The 11,132-nt window shown below is 39.1% G+C and overlaps 1 protein-coding gene across 1 annotated transcript; it reads right to left on the bottom strand.

Annotated features, from left to right (window-relative positions):
- Positions 1-1,517: 1,517 nt before the first annotated feature.
- Positions 1,518-2,922, bottom strand: LOC9646995. Its single transcript, XM_002981013.2, has 3 exons — positions 1,847-2,922; positions 1,689-1,794; positions 1,518-1,538 (listed from the first exon to the last, which is right to left on the bottom strand). The coding sequence occupies exons 1-3, from the start codon at positions 2,509-2,511 to the stop codon at positions 1,518-1,520; spliced, it is 792 nt and encodes a 263-aa protein (XP_002981059.2). The 5' UTR covers positions 2,512-2,922.
- Positions 2,923-11,132: the final 8,210 nt, after the last annotated feature.

Genomic DNA, 11,132 nt, shown 5'->3' with positions numbered 1-11,132 from the left:
TACCATCTAATGGTTGTTATTCATTTAGATTAATCTTGTATTTATAATTATAAACTTGTTTATAATTTATAAACTTTCTTAAACACTTTTTAGTATATTCTTTTTTATTCTCCCATCTAATGGTTGATATGCAATATGATTAATCTTGTGTTTATAAATTATAAATATGTTTATAATTATAATCATTTGGATTAATAAGTAAGAATAATACTACTATTAAGAAAATTAAATGTTGCTACATAGCAAATTTGTGTAATAGCTACCTGAAACCTATATAAAAACTAAAAAAAAACCATGTATGGAAAGAAAACTAGTGTTGTGGTTAAGCTTGAGCATCTTTAGTAAGGAGTATAGTACTCACTTCCACAACAAAGATAGCCTCCTTGACAGCCTCGAGGGAGATGGCACAGGCTCCTCTGGAGGGAGCAGCCATTGCCAAAGGGTACTACTGTCAACTTCCCAGCGAAGATGAGAGCCAACTGAAAAGATTTTCTGCTTGACAACATCCCAAGATGCAAATCTGACTATCCTCTGGTGAGGCTCAAGGGGGACTTCCAGGAGCACTACACTGGATCACGCGTGGTATGGCTTCAAGAAACTGGAAACTTTCCTGGACTTTGCTGGAGCTGCTCATAGGCATCAGGACGGGGTCGGGCGGCCAGAAGCTTCTCCACTTGAAGGAGTTGGAAGATAACAAGATCAAGGGCAAGGACAACATCAAGAACACGTGCTTCTGTTCTTGACGAGGAAGAGGAGCTTGACGAGGTTGCAATGACTCTGGAACCAGAGGAAGAAAAGAAGAAGAAAGAAAAGGCAATGGTGGATGTGAAGAAGTGGAAGAAAGCTACCACGGCTAGTGTCCCGGAAACATGGAAAGCCCAGGCTCCCGCAAGCAATGCCAAGGCGCAAGGAGTGAACAAGAGTAGCAGCAGTGGCAAGCTCAAGATGGGGGGTGGAAAGCTAAGCGTGCAGCTCCTGCCTTGTTTGAGGTTCTGTTTCACAGAGAATGTGGCTGAGAGTAGCCTCGCTTTCAAGACCTCCAATCCATTATCCATGATGGATTGATTGATTATCATGGTGTGACTTGAGCTGCGAATTTTCGTTAGTACAGTGGACTAACGCTGACTACTATCAGTCAACGCTGTCTCATTACTGTTCTAATGAGCTCATTCTAATGAATTCATTGATGTGCTTATAAAGCTGGTAAAGAAATAGTGACTAACGTTGACTGCTATGACTACTACTTACGATAAGAAATGTTATTGAAAGTTTATATTTTTAAAAACAGGAAATTAAATGTCCAAAGTGTTTTTTTGAGACTTGCAATATAATCTCCCAATTCAATATCTCTCTGTTGTCTTAATGAAAAGTTGTTGTCTTGTTGCCTTGTTTGAGACTTGCAAATCATAATCTCCTAATTCAAATGCCTCCACACTTCTCCATCTGTTATAATTTTGATTCAATACCACGGACCTGCCTTTGCCTGTTGCGGTTTAAAAAAACCGAAGTGATTTGTTTCATGAATCTTCATTCTGTGCCTGCAACCTCAAGCGTATCATCAGTCCAAAACGACCGAAAAGCGTACCTCCTTTCGCTCTAAGCTCCGTCAAGCTCAAGCTTAACCTCCAAGGTGGAAGGCTAGTTCAAGCAGAAGTTATACTTTAACTCGAGGCATGGAGACTGTTTACCTTGGCATCTGAGTCGTGTACACAAGCAGCCAAATGCGAACCTCCAGAATTGGCCGAGTGATTTGCCTCAACCACGGGCTTCTCCAGATTCTCCACCTCACGGATCCTAAAAGTGCTCCATTGGTCACTTGTTCTATCTCTCAAGCATGAAGACTTACCTGTGGGAGTGCTTGTTGCCGGGCCTCCTCATCCCAAACCCGGTGATCCTTTGCATGTGCTTCTCCATCTCAGCTCGCTTCTCCGCTGCTGCCGCAAGCCGAACAACGAAAGCATCTCCAGGATCGAACACAGTGCCACGATGAGACACTGGATCCAAAGCCTGTTCCTGGGCTCTTCGATCATTGCCGCTCCGACGAGCAGCACTCGACAAGAATGGATCCTCCGGGAGAGAAGCTCTTGGCACCTTCTTGTGCTCGTCGACTCCGTGGATCGCTGCTGGTGGATCTCGTCCCAATGGCGGCGTCAGGCGGTCGTCAACCGAATCGGTAGCAGCACCATAGATTGGATTCATCTTGAGAAAAGCCGAAGGTGGCAGCCGCCTTGGAGGCCTCGCGAGTGGAGGACTGGCCACCTTTGTGCTGGGATTTAGCTGCGACGGTCGAAGGTGCTGCTTGCTCCTCTCTTGAACGAAGGAATTGAGCTTGTCCCGGAGCTCTGCGTCCTCAATCTTGCTCAAGGGAACGAGATACTCTCGCTGACTGCCGCTGCTGCTGCTGCCACCGCCAGGAAGATGGCTGCTCCCGACGTAGCGCACCAGGATGTCGTTCGCCTTCTTTCTTCTTCCCTTCACGAGTATCCAGATGCCGGTGATGATGGCCACCATAGCAAGCAGGAAAAGGACGATGCCTGCCACAAGCAGCCCCGGTGTTGCAAACGCTGCCGCTGCTGCTGCTGCTGTTGATGATGACGACCCCAGAGGCGGAGCAATAGACAAGGGGCCAGGCGGAGGCGGCGATGAAAACGTGTGAAAGACAGGCGACCCTGGTTGCCATGTTATCGTGTCATGAGCGGGCCTTGGCCACCAAGTGGTTGTCCCAGAAGAAGGTGGCGGCCCTGTATGCTCCTTTGCTGGTGGAGGTGGCGGCGGCCCAAACCTCCTTGGTCGCCAAGTGGTTGTCCCGGAAGAAGGTGGCGGCCCTGTATGCTGCTTTGCTGGTGGAGGTGGGTGCTGCTTTGCTCCTCCTCCGTGGCTGTGCTGCTTTGCTGCTCCGTGGCTTGCTGGTGGCGGTGGCGGACTGTGCTGGTGCTGCTTTGCTGCTCCGTGGCTTGTTGGTGGCGGACTGTGCTGGTGCTTCTTTGCTGCTCCATGGCTTGTTGGTGGAGGTGGTGGTGCTCCATGGCTGTCCTGCTTTGGAGGTGGTGCTCTTCCATGGCTGTGCTGCTTTGCTGCTCCATGGTGTTGCTCTGCTGGTGCTGGTGGAGGTGCCTGACTGTGGGCGCTGCTGTGAGGTGGCGGAGCTCCTCTCGCCCTCCTTGGCGATGGTTTGGGGGGCGGCATGCTACCTGGAGGTGGCACTCTCGTTTTGGGCGGTGTCGTGCTCCTGTGCCCTGGACGAGGCGGATGCACGCTCCTGTGCGCCGCCCGACGAGGTGGAGACGACGGCGGCACACTCCGACGGATGATGCTAGCCATATTTCTTGCTTACCGGATTCGCTTCCGAGAAACCTTTTTTTTAGGTCATGAAGGTTTAGTGCATATAAATGATTCTCGTACGGACGCATTATCTGCAGCGCTTTAAAGTTATGATGTCCAGTTTTTGCGATCATGATGGAAGCAATATCACTGTTCGGAATCTCTTTCTTTCATTAGCACATAGTGCTCATTTGGTTCTTCCCCCAAAAAAACCGGAGCTCGTTGAGAAACTCTCAGGCTCAATTCTAGGAGGAAGAGCAAAGATGAGAATGGTCGTTCACCACGATGCAATGCTCCGTGCGTCCACTCTGGAAGCTTATGTTCTTTGAAAATTCTTTTCATTGCGTTTTAGGCGTCAAAGATCGTGTATTGTGACCTTATCGACACACACAAAAGAGAGACAGCCCATAGCAATGGTTTTTATAGTTTTGCTTTGATGGTGATTCTCGGAATCACTCTTTAATGGGCACATGGATCAGGTATGCCTGGGGCTAAAGAAATTGATGTTTAATATTTGATCATAGACTTAAATTACCACTATATTTATAGCTTCATTTTTGGACTTAAAATTTAGTCGTACTACATATTTTTTGGTTTATAACTATTATAATTGACTTAAAATTTAGTCACAATTAACTACTAAACATAACGACTATATTTTTTGTTTTATAACCATTATAAATGACTTAAAATTTAGTCATAAATTGCAACTGCAAATGTCAGCTTAAGAAATTTTTTAATTCTGACTTTAAAGCTAGTCAGAAATAATGACTACTAAAAATAACTGCATATTTTAACTTAAATTTATAAAACTATTATGTCTTAAATTGTTGTTACAATATCAATGGAAAGCTTAATGACAAAAATTTAAGTTGTATAGCAAATTAATGCAATAACTTAAAACTAAGTCGAGCTCATTTAGTAATGGATGATCTTGTTTGTGTCGGGCACATTCTACAACAATGAGCCAACTGCCTAATCAGGGGAGGATGATGCTGGATCAAAAAAAGTTCCCCCAGTCAGGATCAAGATCACCGAGTAAGAGCTTGATGCTTCATACTGGATTGTTGCCAATGTCCAGCGCTGGCTGTTGAGCCCAGGGACTTGAAATCCTTGGCGAGGGACTTGGAATCCATGGCCTACTTAACATCTGGGGTGATATAGCACAGCCCATCATCGGCTGAGAGGAAGCTAAAGATTCATAGCTGAACACTCACCTGGAACTTGTGGACAGCCATGAATGAGGATGTGAAGCTCCTTCCTGAGCTGTAGGATTATTTTCAAAGTAAAGGAAACACTTTACTGACAAGCACAAATTCTCACATCATGATGAAACAAGAAGATCTCAATCAATGACCTATGATAACAAGATAGCTGGAACAAGAAGTTAGTATGTATATTCCAAAATACCTGATCCCTGTGATGGCCAAAAGTGTCATAATAAAAATTTAGAAGACCTCAAATGAGCAAATATATGCAGCTTTTGTTGGATTTGATGGGGACACATTTAGCACGAGAAAAGTGAAGAATATTTAGAGCTAAATCATCGTCAATGCTCCACATATAACAATACTAATGATGAAACAAAATGACAAACTCATATAGTTGGCAAAAACAAGGAGCAGCGAAAGAAACACTCCTTCTTTTGGCACTTGCAATGTTTTTCTAGAAAGAACAATAGAACTCCTTGCAAGGTAATCAAACTATATTCAGAAAGTAATAAACTCCAAAACACCACAAACTTGTAAGTGAGTACTCTTTTCTTGATCAATAGTACACAAAATTCTCCTATAGCTTGTTTGTTCATACTCTAGGAAAGTTACCTACATTAACCAGTAGCTAAAGAGAGAAGTACCTAAGAAAAATACTCATTGCAAGGCCTTAGTCATTGTACACTTTCTTCACCTCCTTGACACAGGCATTGTCTTTTTTGCCATAATTGCTCTTTAGTCTTGCTTTCTGGCTAGCATCTGCTAGTTCCATAGCTCTTGGATATTTGTTCCAACCTGGACTATTCAATGAGCTTGACATGAAAGACAAAACAGCAAGGAACCAACTTTGCTAATAACGCTAGGATGTTTATAACAATCTAAGAAATCATCTTGTGGGGGCCAATTCCATCAACAACTAAAGGTAATGAACCATTGAGCTTCTGAATTTCATTTGAATCAACTAGTGGCAAAAATAAAGTACTTCCAAGTGTTGCTAAATCACCTGATACACTCATGCTTTTCATAATATTAAAAAATAAAAACTTTGGCATATATCCAGCATATAAATCTGTTACAATATGATGATATTGCTCTTCATGCTCCAGATGCATGTAGAGTTGTGAAAATATCTTAGAAATAGAAAATTAAATAGAAAAAAACATTACCATAGTTACATCCAAAGGATTATTAGAAGAAGCAATCTTTATTTTAGGAAAAACACCAATGTTGATTACAACAGCATGTATAGCTTGTGGATAAACTCTAGTAGCCATTAAAGATGATATAGAAGCTCCTCTAGTTGGTTGTAATCTTAATTTAACATCAAAATCATCTTTAATTTGAATCATAGAAGAATCTGTAATATAAAGAACTTTTTCTAAAGTTCCATGGTGGTAAACTGGGTTTTTCTGTAGTTCAACCCATCTAAAGTGAGAGAATTATAATCTTGTTAATTTTTTTAAAAAATAAATTATAAACCTTGTAAGTGAGAAACATTTACCAGCCATAAATTTATTTTATAATCATGCACACATGGATGAATTGCCATATATAGTTAAAGTTTGCAAGCCATGCATATCTGTACAATCCATTATATAAGTTAAGTAATTTGCACTTTGCAGAGTGTTCTTTGCAGGCAAAAAGCAAATCAAAACTACAGAAAAAAAAACGATTTCAAAACCATACGTAGATAAAATCTTCAGCTCAAGAATTTTGGTTGAATTTGCTTTTTCAAAGACAAGTGATGCAATAGTGGCTTTTAGGATGGTCAACTTTGTCCTCTTTGCTTGTGAAACTACAAAACCAAAAAGAAATAAATCAAGAAATACTAAGGAATAAAGAGAAAAACCAAACCTTCATAAGAATTTGTTTCTGTAGACAAATCCTCAGCGGGTGACGACTGAACAATATCCATAGCACAATCCAAATCTGACATATCTATGTCATTGATTAAACAGAATTACCTCTAGTTAATTTATACTAGTAAAAAGATCCAAAAATAAACTAAACTTCACTTTGAAGAATCGAAAACAAAAAAGAATAAAAATTTGAGCTAAAAATTAAAATCTGTCAACTTGCCAAACTTAGGGTTACGGTAGACAATAAACCAATTCCATAGGTGACAAACCTTCTGAACCTTTTCAACCTTTTCGTGCATTGACTCTCCTCATTTATAAACATCCTTGCCAGATACTTCTCATCATCGTCCAAGCTGAAGCTAGAAGCAGCCTGACTCTACTCCTCAGCTGCTACAATCTCCCTCCATCCGTCGCTTTAGAAAAGAGGAATGAATAGGAATAGAAAGATTGTCCTCCACTGATCTTTGTTTTCTACCCACTGCCCACTCACATAATAGGGAGCCATACAGAGGAAGATCTAAGCTCCATCCATATATGCATTCCAGGTTGATTGATTGATTCTGGGCAATCAATCAGTACTGCCATAGTGGGTTTCTGATCCTGGATTGTGGCTCTCAGCTCAAACCTCCAGGGAGAGCCAATTTTCAATCAATTCACTAGTCCAAATATGATTTTTCTTGATGCTTCCCAGAGACAAGAGCAATCCATTGGAGCCAGTGGACAATGCAGTGGCCGGGAACGACAATAGCATCATGAATGATCTCGAGGGGGCACTACTCAAATTCCTGAGCTGGTTTCAATACTTCATGCTTGTCACAATTGAGGCTGGGAGGCCTCTATGAGCACTCCTCTTTTTCATTCTTCCCTTCATGTGGATCATTGGCCGCTTCGTCCATCCAGTCTTGCCTCCAGATTCTTTGCTTCATGGCGGAGCCTTGATTGAGGGCCTTGGCAGTGGAACTTTGAGAGCTCCCTTGCAATTGCCATTCTGGACATAGAGCCCAACCAATACACTGTACTTTGCATAGTTTCTTTGGCTCATGCTCCAAAAACCACATATGCTCATGATGATACAAAGTGGTTAGAAAAGTTTATAAATTATAAACATGTTTATAAATTATAAATACGAAATTAATCTAAATGAATAACCACCATTGGATGATAGAATATCCTAAAATATCCAAGTATATTTTAAGTATATTCATCCTAGTCCCTATAGGTTTGCTTAAGCAAACCAAAAAAAACCATATATGGAAAAAGAAACCAATTACACTTGAGCATCTTTACTAAGGAGATATAGTACTCACTTACGACAAAGTTAGCCTCCTTGACAGCCTCGAGGGAGATGGCACAGGCTCCTCTTGAGGCAGCAGCCATTGCCAAAGGGTACTACTGTCGACTTCCCAGCCAAGATGAAAGCCAACTGCAAAGCTTTTCTGCTCGAGAGCATCCCGAGATGCAAATCTGACTATCCTCTGGTGAGGCTCAAGGGGGACGTCCAGGGGCGCTACACTGGATCACACGTGGTATGGCTTCAAGAAACTGGAAATGAGACTATTTAAATAAAGACTTAATATAGCTTTAGGGCATAAATGGCTTTCAATGGAATAACATTGAGAAGTAAGTAAAAGGTCTTTGATTGTTTCTATTGGTCTAGATTATCAATTATCAGCCTTCACAAAGCTGTTGATTGAAAGATAGAGAATTAATACTTGCTGAAAGTAGGCTAAAAATAGTCCATTTGGTTCGATTGTTGAATCTCTTTAAACAATCTTGATCAGCTAAACAATCATAAAAAAAACTATGCACCTAGCTATCCTATGGGTGTAGGCACATCAAGGGCAATAAAGGCATTTAAGTATAAAGGGCAAAATTATGACAAAGAGAAAATTTGAATAGACAAAATTTCTAGATGCAAAATTGTTATCAATTCAAGGATCTACAAATAAAAAATCAAAAGAACTAAAATTCAACCATAATATTGATTTAACTCACCAAAAAATTGTTTCTAGATACTATTATTTATCAAGAAAGAATAAAAATAAGCAAATAAAAACTATTAATATATCCAAAGAAAAATATGAAGAACATACTTTACAAAATATTTTACAAAATACTTATGGAAACTTGGAACTCACAAAAACAAGCAAATGAAAAAATAAATATTTTTTGACAAAGAACAGATAGTACTATATCAGATGAAAACTTAAAAGAAGAGTATATTATATTAGAAGCAAAGAAAAAAAACAATAAAAGAGAAAGAACAACAAGAAAATGAATAACATGAACAATACAAAAAGTATGAAAGCACTACAAATGTATAATGAAGCTATACAGGATATACCAATACATCCACATAAAATATGTAATATATTTTTGTTTAAATATAATAAAAAACAAGAATATGCATGCAATCAATGCATGACAAATAAAGAAAAATATAAAAGTCCAGAAAAATTAGAATGAATCTAATTGATCGATATACAGAACAACTAAATGATATTGAAGAGAAAATGCCAGCTCTACGTATTTTATTTGCAAATATAACAATACCAAATCAACCTCAATATCAACAATGCATAAAAGGAGGAATAATAAATGTCCCAACGAATATTAAACCAATAATTAATAAACTACCAAGAACATTTTAGCTGAACATTCGCAGCTCAAGTCACACCATGATAATCAATCAATCCATCATGGATAATGGATTGGAGGTCTTGAAAGCGAGGCTACTCTCAGCCACATTCTTCGTGAAACAGAGCCTCAAACAAGGCGGGAGCTGCACGCTTAGCTTTCCACGCCCCATCTTGAGCTTGCCACTGCTGCTACTCTTGTTCACTCCTTGCTCCTTGGCATTGCTTGTGGGAGGCTGGGCTTTCCATGTTTCCTGGACACTAGCCGTGGTAGCTTTCTTCCACTTCTTCACACTTTTCTTTCTTCTTCTTTTCTTCCTCTGGTTCTCCTCCTCCTCGTCAAGAACAGAAGCACATGTTCTTGATGTTGTCCTTGCCCTTGATCTTGTTATCTTCCAACTCCTTCAAGTGGAGAAGCTTCTGGCCACCCGACCCCGTCCAGATGCCTATGAGCAGCTCCAGCAAAGTCCAGGAAAGTTTCCAGCTTCTTGAAGCCATACCACACGTGATCCAGTGTAGTGCTGCTGGAAGTCCCCCTTGAGCCTCACCAGAGGATAGTCAGATTTGCATCTCAGGATGCTCTCGAGCAGGAAATCTTTGCAGTTGGCTCTCATCTTGGCTGGGAAGTCAACAGTAGTACCCTTTGGCAATGGCTGCTGCCTCCAGAGGAGCCTGTGCCATCTCCCTTGAGGCTGTCAAAGAGGCTATCTTTTTCATGGAAGTGAGTACTATATCTCCTTACTAAAGATGCTCAAGCTTAACCACAACACTAATTTTCTTTCCATACATTGTTTTTTTTTGTTTTTATATCAGTTTCAGGTAGCTGTCACAAAAATTTGCTATGCGTTGCATGTAGCAACATTTACTTTGCTTAATAGTAATATTATTCTTACTTATTAATCCAATTGATTAAATAAAAATTTAAAATTATAGACATATTTATAAAACACAATATTAATCTTATTGCATAAGATGGTTGAATAAAAAATAATATACTAAAAAGTGTTTAAGAAAGTTTATAAATTATAAACATGTTTATAAATTATAAGATTAATCTAAATAAATAACAACTGTTAGATGGTAGAATATTGTAGAATATTTAAGCATATTTTAGGTTTATTCACTACCATTTCAGTCCCCCTACTTGCTTAAGCAAACCCAAGATGGTATGGTTCCAATAGTGGTATATAAAAGTTAAAAAGAAAAGTAACTGAGATTAAATTGATTATACAGAAAGATTTGATTATTTTCTAATTTTCACATTTATTCTCAGAATAATTTTTGGCAAAATATAGTTGATTTTTATAAATGAAAAATTTTAAAAAATTATTTACTTTTTACCACTTTTTTGTAGCAATCTCCCATGCATATGGTTTTTCAGCCATGTATAACATTGATTCTTTCAAAGCATACTTATAAAATTGGAAGTGAAATAGACTTTTTTAGTGCTACTATGATATAGTTATAAAATTAGTTTTCCATGTAGTTTTTAAGTCCTCACTTCATGAGTTCATAGTAGAGGTAGAGGAGATAAATAGTTCAATTTGCAATATTTTTTGGTGTTGGGTTTATAAGCAACGTCAGAAAAGTATAGAATATAAAATGTTATAGGCACTTTACTTTCTTTCCTTTCTTTCATTTATTATTATGTTTCCTCCACCAAAAATATTTGGTTGTTTAAGCTAGGTAAGAATCATTTACTCTTCTCTAAGGCTATAAAGTTTATGGAGAAAATCCAACTTATGGCCTTACATATCTAACATATTAGTTGTGTTTACAGGTGTTTTTTTGTCTGATTTTAGTATTTTCTTATTTAGAATTCTCGTATGAAATATTTTTATATATTGCTAAAATTTACCATTGCATCCACTATAATATCCACACAATTTTAACATGTTGTAAACTAAATAACTGTATAAGGATGGCTATAAATGTTTTCTCCACAAATGATAGTGCCCTAATGAGATTGAAAGGGCTATGTTGGGGGATTGCACAATTACATTACAAGTGTTTGTGTGGTTAGAGTGTCATTAGACTTCCTCAAGAAGATTGAGAGTGGGACGTTTTAGAGCTTCAAAACAAGAATAGAGGATGCAATCCAAACA

The sequence above is a fragment of the Selaginella moellendorffii genome, unplaced genomic scaffold, assembly GCF_000143415.4.
Source record: "Selaginella moellendorffii unplaced genomic scaffold, v1.0 SELMOscaffold_47, whole genome shotgun sequence".
NCBI lineage: Eukaryota > Viridiplantae > Streptophyta > Lycopodiopsida > Selaginellales > Selaginellaceae > Selaginella > Selaginella moellendorffii.
The sequence above is the reverse complement of the archived record's forward strand: the minus strand, read 5'-3'. Positions and strand labels throughout refer to the sequence as shown.